The sequence below is a fragment of the Mytilus californianus genome, unplaced genomic scaffold (assembly GCF_021869535.1).
Source record: "Mytilus californianus isolate M0D057914Y unplaced genomic scaffold, xbMytCali1.0.p SCAF_1, whole genome shotgun sequence".
In the NCBI taxonomy this organism is placed as follows: Eukaryota; Metazoa; Mollusca; class Bivalvia; order Mytilida; family Mytilidae; genus Mytilus; species Mytilus californianus.
The window spans coordinates 125,269,803-125,285,865 of NW_026262581.1; the positions used below are offsets into that span (position 1 = coordinate 125,269,803).

At 31.2% G+C, this 16,063-nt stretch overlaps 1 protein-coding gene and 1 long non-coding RNA gene across 2 annotated transcripts in view; one reads left to right on the forward strand and one right to left on the reverse strand.

Moving 5' to 3' along the window:
* LOC127733052 (uncharacterized) overlaps window positions 1-16,063 on the forward strand; it is a 146,181-nt gene that overhangs the window by 39,671 nt on the left and 90,447 nt on the right. The window lies entirely within an intron of this gene.
* LOC127732900 (muscle, skeletal receptor tyrosine protein kinase-like) overlaps window positions 4,258-16,063 on the reverse strand; it is a 56,885-nt gene continuing 45,079 nt past the window's right edge. Inside the window, exons 10-12 of the mRNA XM_052242110.1 lie at window positions 14,287-14,459; window positions 13,561-13,803; window positions 4,258-11,062 (exon numbers count right to left, since the gene is read on the reverse strand). Coding sequence (XP_052098070.1) covers window positions 9,879-11,062; window positions 13,561-13,803; window positions 14,287-14,459 — 1,600 coding nt within the window. The 3' untranslated portion in view covers window positions 4,258-9,878. The remainder of the gene's footprint in view (window positions 11,063-13,560; window positions 13,804-14,286; window positions 14,460-16,063) is intronic.

Sequence of the window (16,063 nt, forward strand, 5' to 3'; positions counted from 1 at the left end):
GTCATGGCAACTTATTTGTAGATCTTACTTTGCTGAACATTATTGCTGTTTACAGTTTATCTCTATCTATAATAATATTCAAGATAATAACCAAAAACTGCAAAATTTCCTTAAAATTACCAATTTAGGGGAAGCAACCCAACAACAGAATGTCAGATTTGTCTGAAAATTTCAGGGCAGATAGATCTTGACCTGATAATCAGTTTTACCCTATGTCAGATTTACTCTAAATGCTTTGGTTTCAGAGATATAAGCCAAAATTTACATTTTACCCATATGTTCTATTTTTAGCCATGGTGGCCATCTTGGTTGGTTAGTGGGGTCAACAGACACATTTTTTAAACTAGATACCCTAATGATGATTGTGGCCAAGTTTGGTCAAATTTGGCCCAGTGGTTTCAGAGGAGAAGATTTTTGTAAAAAGCTAACGACGACGGACTACGACAACGACACCGACGACGACGACAACTAAGGACGACGGACGACGGACGCCAAGTGATGAGAAAAGCTCACTTGGCCCTTCGGGCCAGGTGAGCTAAAAAGCTTTTGAGTCAAGTCCTTCCTCGTGGCTGATGCATATGAACAAGTAGTATTGTACAGATAGGATAATAGTGGAATGACCTAATATTTTTCAATGTTGAGTTATATCCTAAATGGGTCTCAGCCAAAAAAGCAATATCATATTTGTCTATTGACTTAATGAACAAGGGGTCACAAGTTTTGTCATAGCCCTTTGCAATGAGTCCCCCAACATTCCAAAAACACATTTTTAAATTTGAAAATGACATATGGGTTATTATATTTTAACCTTTGCTAAAAAAAAAAATATACTTACAAAAGAAAATAATATAATAATACTTGTCTATCGTTTTAGAATAGACAAAATTGAAATTGAAACTGATAAGGTTCTATATATATATATATCTATGACCTTTGATTCTTTTGTAAAATATAATGTTACATATACAAAAAAAAAAACAATATTGCCTTGATTAACAAAATCAGTATTGAAATTCTATTGTATAAATTAGTAATTAATGTCAGGATGGAGTTGTTTGTCTTCCACAACCTCTGGAACCTCTACCACGTCCTCTATTGATACGAGAGTGACTACGATCATGTCGGGTGGGTAATGGAACACCCAATGTTGAGTGAATGGCTTGTTTAATATTGCTAGCTAACTGAGCAATTCCCTTTGTGCTAAGATAAAATTTATCCTCTGCAAGCATTTCTGGTGTAGGATTTCCACCAAAAGCCATATTGCTGTGATCAACAAACATAACATTCACTTCCGAAAAACTCTGCTTCATAAGGGCATTAATAATTTGACTATTCGTATTATGAATAAGTGAATCACTCCTAGCCTATCAATATTTTCACCATTTTGACACTTGGTCATTAATTAAGCTTTGTGTTTATTATATAATTAGGAAATAAAAAAAAAACAATTGTATATGTATGAAAGTAAATTGAACAGTAAGTTAATATAAGTATTAAGCTTCATCTATGTAGTCCTAGGTGTTGTGAGTGAAACTATGATTTTCATCGATACCCATTTTTGTTGCATTGATAAGATTATATCACCTAGCTCTTTAACACAATCTTGTGGTGATTTAGATTTTAAATCATTAGTTAACACATGAAGTACCATTATATCTGGAGGATGATTAAACTTTGAAATGCATTTTCTGGTGTCATCCAGAGTGTATGCAGTAAATTTGGTGATTTGCGCTGCTGTGGTTAGTTTATCTTCATTGATTCCTTGGATATTTGAAGTACAGACTAAATAAACAGTTGGCTTAACTGATTCTCTTGTAAGGTTAGGCTTTGTTTTAGAATCGTCAACTGAAGCCTTCGTGAGACGGAGTTCATCTAAAGCATCAGATAAATGTGTTTTGAGAGAAAGAGCATATATAAACTTCAATGCTTTCTTGATATCACAGGCTGCAGGTCAAATTATCTGGTTTAACAATTGGCCCGAGTAACACCCCAAGTATTGTACATATATGCAAATTAATAGATTGATCAGCTGAAATTTTTTGACTTTCTTCCATTAAAATTAAATGAAACCCTAAATTTGGTATAAATATTGATATATTGCCAGCATTACCTCACTAGGTAGTTTACCAAGACCCCAAATTTGGAACTCTGGTGTAGGCTCTTCAAGAATGTACCCAGCTGGGCCTTTTGGCCCGGAAAGTCTCAGGTGATGCAGTGCCTGGCATTTGTTTCTAGTGTGAAAAAATGCTTTGCTGTAGGGATCTTTTAAGAATTAAAATTAGGAAGGGGTAGTCTCTCCAGATTCAAAATTTGGACTCCTGTTTAATCTTATCGTCCAATTCTCACTTTGCAAACATGCTGCAGCAATCAACTTCTTTTAATATACCAGTTCCTATGATACCTTAGACTTGCTACATGTCCCTTCCTTATTATGTTTTTTTTTTCAATTTTGCCCATTTAATAATTTTACTGCTATAACTAAGAGATTACCATTATACTGACATCTGCCCTTTCTCCAAGGGCAATCAGTATACTGGCAGTTTTCAGTAAACATATAATTAGTAAGAAAGAAATAAAAGAAAGGGAATTGTAGCAAGTCTAATGATACCCATACACAGATTAATCATTATAATTCCAGTTCATTATGTAATGGCTAATGTTGCAACGTTTGTTAAAATTTGTTTTTTACTTTGCAAAAAAACAAGTGAGAAATAAAAATTGTGATGTGGAGGAACAGGCAACATTGCTAAAAAAAAAAAAAACCAACAACTAAAAGATGAGTTTACAATGCACTACAAAGAAAACTTCAGATTGAGCAATTTGAATCTAAACAACAACATGGATAAACTCATGTGCTCTGTAGAAATAAGCCAATTCTGCTATATTTAGTCACATGAAATTTTACCTAAGACCTAGTGACTTAAAGTCAATTGGGATCTTCTTCTCATAATATATGACCACATATCTAAGTTAGTTTGCAATCTGGTTTTAAATATTTGATAAAGCATCAAAAAACCTCTTTCCTGCACAAATTTTGGTCTATTTTTAGCAACTATGACCATGACCTTAGACATACTGACCTCAAAATCAATAGGGATCTTCCTCTCAATATATGTGACCATATGTTTAAGTACGTTGCATTCCCCTTAATATATAGAGACAGATCAGTTTTCAGTAAACTTAAACTCAGTGCCCATTCCCTAGCAATTGAAAGGGGGTGTTATACCAACATCGAAAGAAGTAAACGCATTTGCTTATCCTGTAATAGACAAGAAATTGAGGATAAATACCATTTCTTCTCAGTCTGTCCATGCTATATATCATTGAGGGACACCTATATACAAAATATTAATAAAAATCTTAATTTCAATTTTATTAAATTGCAGTCAGCTATAACACTGGGGCATATGACCACACTTTTAAATAGCAGTGTTCCAGTCATTATAAAAATCACCATAAAGTATATTAATGATTGTTTTTTTATTGAGAACATCTGTATAACTTATATTTCTTTTAATATGTATCCTAATTTTTGTTTTTGTTTTTTGTACATGAACATTAATGATGTGTTAACTGTCGATACACACATATTAATGGTCTTTTTTTTTTCCCCTGTGAATACCACTGTCACTCTAATATAATTATAGTCAATTTAACTATTGTCAGTTTATTGTCTCAATACTGTATGCCATAACCATTTAATGTAAATGTGTTTGTGCTAATAAATATTGTCTATTGTCTATTGTCTATATATATTAAATTTAACATCAACAAACCACTTCCCTGCACAAATTTTAGACTATTTTTAGCAACCATGACCTTGACAGACTAGTATCCTCAAAATCAATAGGGATCATCCTCTAATAATATGTGACCATATACACAAGAAGGGTTGGAATCTGATATAAAGTAGTTGATTCAGCATCTGGAACCAAGCAGATTGACAGACTGTTTGACAGATGGGTTAAGAACTGTATGATCTTATATACCACTGCTACTTTGTAGTATTGGGTATTATACATAGTGCGATAACCCACTAATATTTTACTGACTTGCAATAACCCACTATATTTTACTGACAAGTCTTATTTATTCAATCTTTCCCATTCAAATGCAACTATCAATTGCTGGCATCTGATGCTGATGAATATTTGATAGCACAATAGTAAACTCCTTGCCACAACAAGCAGTGCATGATTAATTTTTTTCAAATTATACCTCTCATACATTCCCATAAGAATCAAAACAAAACAGGTATTCAATTTAAATTTTATTTTATTTTAGCACTTTTATGATGACTGTTTACAGCCAGTTTTTTAATGAAACATGATCAACAATTATTACAACATTTTACAAGGGCAGTACAAATCTTACCAATCAGTTAAGAAAAAAAACTGCACACTCATTGCAATCAGTTGGTAAATCATATCCAAAGATTCCATGTCTGATTACCAAAGATCAAAAGAAAAAAACATGTAAAATTATTACTTACTTCATACAAAATGAAATTTGATTCTCATAATATCATTGTTCTTTATTCAATTTCAATTTAAATTTTAAACGTGTTAATTTTTTTTAATGTGGTTTTCAAGTATTCAATTTCAAGAATACTTTAGATTAAATTGTTCAAAAAGATATAATCATATTGTGAGATCAATACTGTCCTTGTACAAATAAGCACCATTCTGAACATATAAAATAACAAACTGAAAATCAAAACAAGTTACAAACAATGAACATGCTGTGCCTAGTGCAGCATTATACGGCAGCTGCCTACGGAAAGGCTCAAATTAGAGAATTTTCCCTTGATTGTATGTAACATTTCCTACTGAATGTTACTCCTAATGGATTCCTAGATCTTAATTTATACAGGTCATTAGTTATTTTATGAGCAATCCATCAATCAATGATATACCCAAAAACCAACTCAATATTTTTGAACTTTCTCCCTTTCAAACAGTAATTTTGACATGATTTATTAACTTTGTAAACGTATGTGACAATTTTTTTTCAAAATTTAAATCACTGATGCATTTTAGCTTTAAAAGGGTAGGTTTAATGATGAAAAGTATTTAACAGTATAAAACAAAGAAATGCACGAACTATCAACCTATACAATTATTAATTTTGCTTCTCACAATATGAACCTTTATCATTATACAACCACAAATTTTCCTGCATATACAAAAAACTAATTTTTCTGGTATATAAATGGAAAGAATAAATAAATCTCATGTCTTTCAACAACAAAAATAACAAACTTTTGGCATGCAAAAACAAACATACAAAATGATTTGTTCACTGGGTTTCAAAATGAGAAAAAATATACAACAAGCTCATATAGCACTTATACACATAGCATAATTTAAACAAAAAAAAAACAACTATGATGACAGTCCTAGCTTTCAGCTAAATACAAACTGTGATATTCTATTCTAAATAACCAAACACAATAGCTTTTCTTTAAAGGAGGCATACTATCCATAAAATTCGTAAGGGTTCCGCGGAACCCAGTGTCTCGCCTACTTTTTCTGTTAATCACAGGCTAAACAAAAATGAGGAAGTAAATCAATAAAAATATTCCTCTTGATACTATCTTTTGATTGTAAGAAGCTTCTGTCCAAGTCCAAATCCAGGATAGTTTATGAATCTAATAAATGTTTAAAAACTTTAACTGCAGACTGAATGTAATGTTAACTGGAAGAAAACAAAATTTCCTTCTAGATACTAGCATTTGATCATAAACAAGCTTCTGTCTAAGTTTGGTAGAAATCCAAAAAAGTATTAGAACGTTATTAAAATTTTAAAAACTTTAACCACAGAGTGAATGTGTTGTTTCCTGGCAGAAAATCTAAGTCCATTTAAAAGTACAATAAGGAAAAAATGGATTTATTTTTTTACAAAATTTACTTCTAGATACTATCTTATGATCATAAACAAGCTTCTGTCCAAGTTTGGTACAAACCCAGGACAGTTTAAGAAAGTTATTAAAATTTTAAAAACTTTAACCACAGAGTGAATGTAATATTTCCCGGCAGAAAAACTAAGTCCATTTATAAGTAAAATATGGAAAAAATGGAATTTTATTTTTACAAAATTTACTTCTGGATACTATCTTATGATCATAAACAAGCTTCTGTCCAAGTTTGGTAGAAATCCAGGATAGTTTAAGAAAGTTATTAAAATTTCAAAAACTTTAACCACAGAGTGAATATTTGTGGACACCGCCGACGACAACGACGACGCCGACGGAATGTAGGATCGCTATGTCTCGCTTTTTCGACTAAAGTCGAAGGCTCGACAAAAATGAATCTAATTTGAATACACAATAAAATGTTTGAGACTTTTTGCTTGGCCTTACCAGTTCTTTAATTAATTTTTGTCAGTCTTAAAAAAAGTTTATCTGATTTTCTGCATGGCAGACAATTTCATTATGTACAAAGATTACAAAATTTACAAAACCTCGTTTTTTTCACAAAAAAATTGAAAAGATTATGAAAACAGCTTTTAGTATTAGTTTTAGACTCCATAGCCACTTCCAGCTAATCCCAAAGGGATGAAATTTTAACTTACAAGGTATCTGGTTCCTGATGCTAAAGTGCAAAATTAAAGCAAAACATAAGAAACTGCCAAGATGACTGCAGCTGATAATTTGAGAAACATCTAATTTGCAGAATTAAGATAACAACTATAGAGTGCACTGAATTCACAAATATTTTAATTTGTCACATAAAAGACACAAAATTTGACTTTTTAGAAAGTTCATAAACAAAAAACTGAATCTTTACTACTTTTAAAATTTGGCACTTCTTGTATAGAAAATTAATCACTAAGTATATATTAACTGATAAATCATTTCTTTTGACATTCAACTTGACAAAGGGATATCTGATTAGATGTATGAAAGCTAGAAATGTCTATGGTATGATTCAAAGCTGTTTATTTATAATAGGACCGATGATGTCTGTCTATGTAATGGTGGATCTTTGCATATTTTCCAAATTAAGTTGTCAGAATGTGATAAATGCTGTCCATTCTTAGTACTGTTACTATTCATAACAATGTTGTATAGATATTTTTGCTGAGCTGATTTCAGAAAAGCCTGATCTAACAATGTACCCCCTGTTTGCTTTTAAAGCTACAGCTGGGGTTTGATAAACCAGATAAAGACCTTAACTATATCCAATGATATTCTTCAAAGAAGTACCTATTGCAATCAAAGATAAGCCACATTTCCAGGTACAAAATACATCTGTAGATGATAGATAAGTCACCCAATTGATGTCACAGATGTATATCACTCCATCAGCCGTACCCCCATGTTCTACCAGATGTGAGAATTTACATGCCTGACAAAACCAAAACTATTTTTCCCTGCTAAAAACAACATTGTTATGTATTGTAAATATTTTTGTTTTTATAGAATGTTTTGAAAGTCTGTAAAATCATTGAGTGTACCAGTATGGAGTGGGTATGATTAATTGGAATGATCAGATTCTGTCTGAACTATCAGTGATTATAGATTGAAATCCAAACATTCTCATAGACTTACTGGATAAAGTTCTGTGTCAGAGAGATCTGGAAAAGATCTTAAATTTACAGATAACTAATCAATGGTTACAACTGAAACCTAGGTTTTGAAGGCTGCAGACCCAAACCTCCATTATGACACTTAAACCAAACAGTACAGAAAGCTCTAAAATGACCTAACAGGGTCAATGATTCTTTTGATTTGTGGTACATGTATTATCATTTCTTTAAATTAGAAAAAGACCCTTTTAAAAATTTAATATCCTGTACACAAGGATCTATTAAAGTGAAGAGTATCAAACAAGAGGCATTGTATACACAACGGTATAGATTTCTAACCTTCATACCTATCAGATTTCCCTGGAACCTACCAAGAAACACTTCATATTTAAGTACCTCTGCCTCCCTTGCTCTTCATGTGTTACTCAAGTAACTATCAAATAGATAAAAAATATCACATCGTTTGATGATTAAAATGATTTGGGAATCCTGCTGATGATGAAAATCAGATAAATAAAGACTTTTTTCATTTTGTTCATAGCATGACAGTCCTCTTAAATTAATCTTATCACTTGTTTAAAACATTACAAAGTCAATCCATTCATAAAATATAACTTCACATCAGCATGGTACAACAGTTCAAACTACTTCAATCACATCAAAAACTTACTCAATAGGAGGATATTTCATTTATAACCTTTGTACAGCTAAAGATTGCTATCAAACTGATATTGTCTTGCATGCATATATTTGTACACTTGTGATGATTGACAATTCATCTACAGGATAATTTGACAAACTCTGTGTCCAGCTCTAATGTTTTGGCCTTAAAACATGTTGGTTTTTAAATTTCTACATGCATTACACCCTGTTTTCAAGTAGCAGAAAACAGAACCACTAAATTTATTTACATCAAAATTTTTAAGGAGCAGATTGCCAGAAAATTTAAGTTTGTGAGATAAAAGTAGGATTTTTATAAAAACTAGAATTGAAAAGGTTGTGGGAAGAAAACTAGGTTAGACATTTCTCCCCAACTTACAAGAGAACTAAAGTTAGGACATATAGGAAAACATATAAAACATACTTAAATACTAACCACTATACTTAATATTACATAATAAGTTAAGTATTAAATTAATGATGTGTGTAAGCTGCCTTTAAAACACTATGATGGATGTCTCAATGATATGATACATATACTTAGTCCTCAAATCTTTTATGAACCCTACTAAAATTGTCAACAGCAATGTATAATATTCTTTTAAATCAAATATAATGACATCAATTACATATTTAATGTAACGAAAACATTGGTTTTTTTACAGATGTATTCAACTTACGAAGAAAAATGAAAATTCTCTTTCTGGAGTAACCAAGTCTAAATACTTGAAAACAGAAACAAACCACAACTATCACTTTCTGTAAATGTTCATGCATGACTATTCCAAAAGAATCTTTAAGTTTTTAAAATTTCTTGTCATCACAACTGAGATAATATTACTGTTTTGAAGAATTACTGTTCATGTATCCATGTTTTTTGTATGGTTTAACTGCCAAATATTCAAGTTTCACTACAAGGCCCTTAGCAAAAAGATTCTGCTATGATGCTAACCAATATGTGTTCTTTGTAAGACTTTTTACCCTAGATGTTAAACATAACTTATTTAAGATAGTGTGATATAAAATTTTGTATACATGTAAAATGGCTTACAGACCAGTATCTAATGATCTATCTTGGTGAAACTTTAGTAAATATTATTAACATGTGTCAACATCTACTAAAGAAGTAACTCAAGTCCAATAAATATTTTGGAAACAAATTGTCTAAACAAGTTTTGTTATTTTTACAAAATATAGAAAATCTCTGATTATCTGGGTAGACCACCGAAGATGTAATCCTAAACAATCTTTTTTCTTCAAATTGTTTGTGAACTTTATTGTGATGAAAGGTTGTTATTAGGTGTCTCCTAGATTAAACTGTTGGTGAGAATGTTTCTGATCTGATCACTAACGTAAAACTTTAAAAAACGTACAGCACTAATTGTTTATGTACATGCTTTTGGATTACGGCAATGTCAACAATTTCATATACCAATACCGGGTTTTTTTCAAATACAATAAAACAGAACTTTTCAGTGTAAAATAATTCTACTTAGGGCCAAAAAATTCAGAATAAAAAGAAATCCTGCTTACCATCCCTTATAAAAAAATGGTTCAGTTGATATACAAGTTTAAATTTTGTTCAACAATATACATAAATCTAACAATTAAGCAAATAAAACAATAACAAAACAACAAACAAACAAATGACTGGATTTGAGCAAAGAGTAAGAATCTGAGACAATGTATCATACAACTTCACTTATGTTACTTTTTTTCTGAATTTCTTCATTAATGGCATGAAGTGACTTGCAAAGATGAATAAATCGTGGACGGTTGGTCGGTTTCTTACTCCAACACAATCGCATTAACTCGTACAAAGCTTTAGGAGTTTTATCCGGACATGCCAGGACTTTGCCGTCCTTTATAAACTGAACAACTTCTTCGTGAGACATACCATAATATGGTTGTAGAGCGTAAGAAAACACTTCCCATAATACAATACCAAATGACCAGACATCAGATTCTGATGTGAATTTGTTATAAAGTATTGATTCTAAGGGCATCCAGCGAATAGGAATAGCGTCATGATCGCTGCCCTTATAATATTCCATACTATGAACACTTCTAGCTAAACCGAAGTCTGATATTTTAACAATCAAATTTTCACCAACTAAACAGTTACGGGTGGCTAAGTCTCGATGAACATAACCATTATCTGATAAGTATACCATCCCAGTACATATCTGCATGATGATATTCATTTGTTGATTAGTTCCCACATGGTGGAATAGTTCTGAGGATTTTTTATCCACACTATTACGTCTAATTATGTAATTACTTTCTGAACTACAAAGTCTCAAAAATCCATTCAAATCACCGTTTTCCATAAATTCAAATAATAAACACATAGGCTTGCCTATTGCACAAATGCCCAATAATTTAACAATGTTTCGATGATCGAATTCAGCCATCAATGAAGCCTCTCTTTCAAAATCTTGTTGGAGATCTTCACTAGCATCATCTTTCAACATTTTTACAGCAACAAAACAATCCTCTGAATCTTCAACTAGGTTCTTGGCCTTAGCTTTGAACACACGTCCAAAAGCACCTTGACCTATGTCACATAAGTATACAACATCATTTCTAGGATATTCCAAGGTTTGTAACTTGGGGTTAAGTTTAATATCAGCCATCTTGTGATAAGAAATATTTGGCTGAAGTTTGTCCACATCAATGTCAAGGTCATCTTGTGGTGTTGAATTGTATTTTATACTATGTCTCTGTCTAAAGATTTGGTAGCATAATATGCAAATGAGAGCAACAACAAATATTCCAACTGCTGTTACGGTAGAAACAATAGCAATGGCTTCTGTTGTCATAGTTGGTTTTTCTTCTTCCACTCGTCCTGTGGGTATTCGGATTTCTCCATCTGTAAAACAGTAATATACCGGTAAGCAATAAATTATTTATTCAGATATTTTTCAATAATTTTTTTTTAAGTCTTTTTCCTCCATTTTATCATACGAATTTCTCAAATTAGAAAGGTTGTCAGTGGAACATATTTTTGTTATGTCTTAAAAGCTTTTTTGTCTTTGGGTAATTTGGTGTTCATATGTGTGGGTAATTTGGTGTTCATATGTGTTATTGACAACTTCTCTACACTAAGGGTTATTTAGAGTTTGACATATACTTGACATATTGTATAGACATTTTTGTTTGTGAAAATAGTATGTTGATCTTTTTATATTTTGTTTCATTCAGTTGCTGTCTCATGGACATAATACCATAAATCTTCTTTTATTCATAACATTTATAATATAAATGTAGGGTATTGCTCTACATTTTAGTATGAATTTGTGTACATTTTTTCAAAACCTAGACAAATTAATGAGCATCCTTAGTTTTGCATTCTACAACTTTTGTCGCAGCTGAAGTCTCAGGATAGACAAAAACCAAATGTGGCTGGACTGAGAATGCCTAATTAAATAATAGCGATCTGTTTTTTTTTTTTTTTTAATTTAAAGGGTTTATAAATCTATGAAAAGTAGGTCAACCTGATCTTAATGTGAACCACATCTATAAACACCTATCACAAACTTTGTATTATTGTGAAGGCATCACAAACTATGCACACACCAATAATTTATTTTTAATTTCAAATGCCCAAGGAATGCAAATACAAACTAAACAATATACAAAAAACACACCGAAAATCAGATGAATGTCTGTAAAATATCTGTATTTTGAAATGACCGAAATTAGCTTGAAAAGAGAAAAAATGTGTACCCAGCCTACATAGTGACAACGGGGGACCATAGAAATTGAAAGAAAAATCTACATGTCTTATCTTTATCTTTTATAAAATTTTGAATTCCTAAAATTCCATGGGCATCTGGTAGACCAACTGTCCATTTGATGCCAATGACAGTCAGAAGTAAAACAAAATAACATCGATCATATGGATACAAATATATATAATCAAAAGATTAAATCTATAGATAAAGTATACTAGGTGGTTGGTAATGTAAAAAATAATATAGAATTTAATGAAGCTTTCCCCAACAGTGATTTTAAAAGAGCTGTAAAACTCGTAAAAGCTATTATTAGGACATAAATTTGTCTTATCATTAGTGGAAAACTTTGAAAATAAATAAAACAGGTCTACAACATAAAGACTATCTGTAAAATACATAAACACAGTCTGATTATAATCTGAATTTTATGTTGTTTTTATCATATAAAATAGTAATATACTATGTTAATTCTTCCTAATCTTCCATTTCACATCATAAATTTAATAGTTACTGGGATTTACTAGTTCCTGCCATTCAGTTTATCAATGTAATATTTTTGTATTTTTTTTACTTTATGTATTTGACTGAAGGTTGTCTTTTAGATTTGTTGCACCTGTCTAAGATTTTCTCAGTACTTTATCCAATTCTTCCTTTAACCCCCACAAGTATAAGATACACATTGAGGGCGTTAGCCTGAATGGGTGTATATAATTTACAAGAAGATATTATTATTAATGCAGAATGATAGTTTTCAATGATTTAGGAGGGGAGTCTTTCAGCGATTTGATCAAATGTTATTGAAAAGCATGATAAATGCAGGGTATCCAATTTCATTGAACGACATCTTGGTGTAAGTAAGAAAGTGGTGATTTATCAACATTGACAAACAAACAATATTATTCAGCTGTGGATTTTAAGACCATTGCAAATTTTGCAATGAATATACAGTGGGGGAAAATCTGAACATTTTTCACCCACTGCAGAGAACTTAATCTTGAAAACAGTTCTCTTAAATCTTTAAATATCTTTGATAGCCACATTTAGATTGAATCCAACTTCTCTACTAAGACTCACGGACAAGAAATGTAGTAATTTTGTCTTTAAAAATTCATTTATCCATAAAAAGGATAACAGAGATTACAAAAATATTGGACAGTATAACAGACCCCACCAACCATAAACACTCCCCCGAAAGAAATAGATGTACAAACAATGATAGCCTGACTAAGTACAGGACACAATGTGTGTGTGTGTGTGTGTGTGGGGGGGGGGGGGGGGATTAAACCAGTTTAATATGAACACAAACCTCCCCAATTGATAAGACTATATATTGACAATTAGAGTGATAATATAGTTGCTATGGACATATCATTGCTAACCTTTTACATCATTTGGTCTATGGAGAGTTGTCTCATTGGCAATCCTACCACATCATCTTATTTTTATATGGTCTTTTCAATGTTGAAATACAGTCTCACTATCATATACCCCATATCTTTTTTAATTAATTTTATATCAGATATTCCAAATGGATATTTGAATAACATCTCCATTTAGATCACTGTCAAAGTATACTGATGCGGAGAAACCTGCAACAATATGTGACAAAAAAGTTGTGTAGATAAGAACCTACCACATTTAGGAACATCACATCTCTCCCATCTTATGATTCTATCTTGTGTATAACACCAAGGAGAATCCTCCTCAGATCCAGGATTTCTACAATAATTTTCTGCTCCCTCGAGACTGGGGAAGACATCTGGTGGTCTCTGATGATTATGTGGATTCTGTGATTCCCAAGCCTGGCAAGCTATTCCTGATTTAGTAGAGTTCACTGTACCATTATACCACTGTCCTGTTCCTTTGTAGCAGGAATCTAACAAATACAAAAACACTATGTTAACACTCATCATTCAAACTTTTTCAGAATTTACTTCTTTTGGGCACTATCATCTTCAATATGCATGAAATATTTGCCACAGGAAATTGAGCCCCAATAATCAATTAATCTTGGTTTCCAGTTTTGATAGCTATATGTAGGCAGTGCAGGAAAAAGGAAATTCATTATACACTGCTGTGTATCCTAAGATCAATCTGTAAATAACCTCAGGTATCACTGGAAGTCTACATGAGTTGAAATCTTACACTCATTTACGGCTCATCAAATTTTACAAATACTCTATTCTAATTTCTATCAATCAATAATCTTTCAAAAAGTGGTTTTTGATTCACAAAAATATATTTATATTAAATCCTTTCTACAGAATTTTAAATATGTATTTTTATTGCAGTTCTTCATCTCCAAATTGCACACTCCCCCTTTTGTGTGATTTTGAGACAATTATCAACATTAACATACTTTTGGTTTCTTCAGGTTTCCTTACAAACATAGGGATATCTACACACTTCATGGTAGGATCTAGTTTATCTGGAAGTGTTTCACATATTGGTAATTTATATCCATCCATAGAATGGACAACCATCAGCCATGCATCAAAACAAAGGAGTTCCTTCACTGCTAAACAACTTTGTCTGCAAAGATATATAAGATGGTGAAAAAACTTGTCAGTTCTTTATTAAAATTTGTAATACATGTATACACACTAGAAAGTTGTTATTCGGATAAATTATTCCATGATATCATGAATACAGAAAAATGATCGACTTAAAAAATTTAGGATGGAGTATTTCAGCAAAAGCATGATAAATATACAGGATAATGGCATCATAGTGTAAATAGTCATAAAAATCTCTATTGGGTGAAAAAGCTCCTATTAACAACCTTTGAATTAATATTGAAATAGAGAACTGTGGAAAACTCTTATGTTTGATGTACTTTAAATATTATGTATTAGGATTATGTTTCAGTATGTCAGTGTATTGTGTTGAACATAGCCTTCTACTCAAGCCTTGTATACCAGAAGAATGGACCTATTTAGAAAGCACTTGTACTATTTATATTGGATATAATTACATCATTTTTGGTCCTTTTCAAAGATGAATGAGGCCAAGTTTGCTGTGTGTGGTCTTGCTATATCTTGTACTTATATGAATGAAAAATCTTTTATTCAAATTCATCACAAGGCCAGAAGAAAATTATTTCAGATCTACATTTGTAAAAATCTGTGATCAAAAGTTGTTTTCCATCATGCTTTAAAGGAGTAAAAAGTTGCTTGCACTTTTTGGTATAATTAATTCAAAATAAAGATTGAATCAAACAGTTAATACAGTTTTTTTCTTATTAAATACAAGAAGTTTGAAGGCCAAAGCACATATGCAAGACAACTTTCAAGAATAAAAAATACTGATATCTGACAGGCAAATGTCTTTTGAACATCTGAGGAATACTATTTGACAGATTCATTTATAATATTATTTGATCTTTGAATTCAAGGAAACAAAAAAATATGGCATTATATTTCCTTGTCCTTTAGTGTCAAACTTAGACTGATCAAAGAATTAAAGTTCTCAAGTACAGTTGAAATTGGAATAATGAAACATTTTGAGATTTCTCAAATTCAGATACCAACCATTGGATGGATGTAACACTATGAATTTCTCAATCAACTGTCAAAATTTAGACATTTTACATAATTTTCTTTTCTTCAAAACAATCTGATATCAGTTCCTCTGTCTGATGATAAAATGTAAAACTGATTTATGGTTACTGTTGCTTTTTACCTTTAATAGAACACAGGGATGATAGAACTATTTTTTACTTTAAACATCCTGATATGTAGTGGTTAAAGTACAAAAACATTTACCATCTTATCATTTAACATGTAAATATACATTTGGTACAAAAAACAATGCCAGTTAGATGATTTATTGGTAATTCACTGAATAAAGTTTTATTATTTATTACAATAATAAAGATGACATAATTTATATAATTCTTTGATGTGTGCTTAAAAATTTCCTGTATGCATAAATCATTGAAAATGCACTTTCCATGAAAACAAATCTTCCTTACATATATCAAATAAAAAAATCAAATGTTATTTTTGCCTGCTACAATGAGGAATAAATCTGCCTGGATACTTTGTAATGGAGAATTTTCATTACATCTGAAATTGCTTCTATTCAATATGTTGATATATATCTGTGTCCTAACTAGATTATTATGTGTTTCTCCA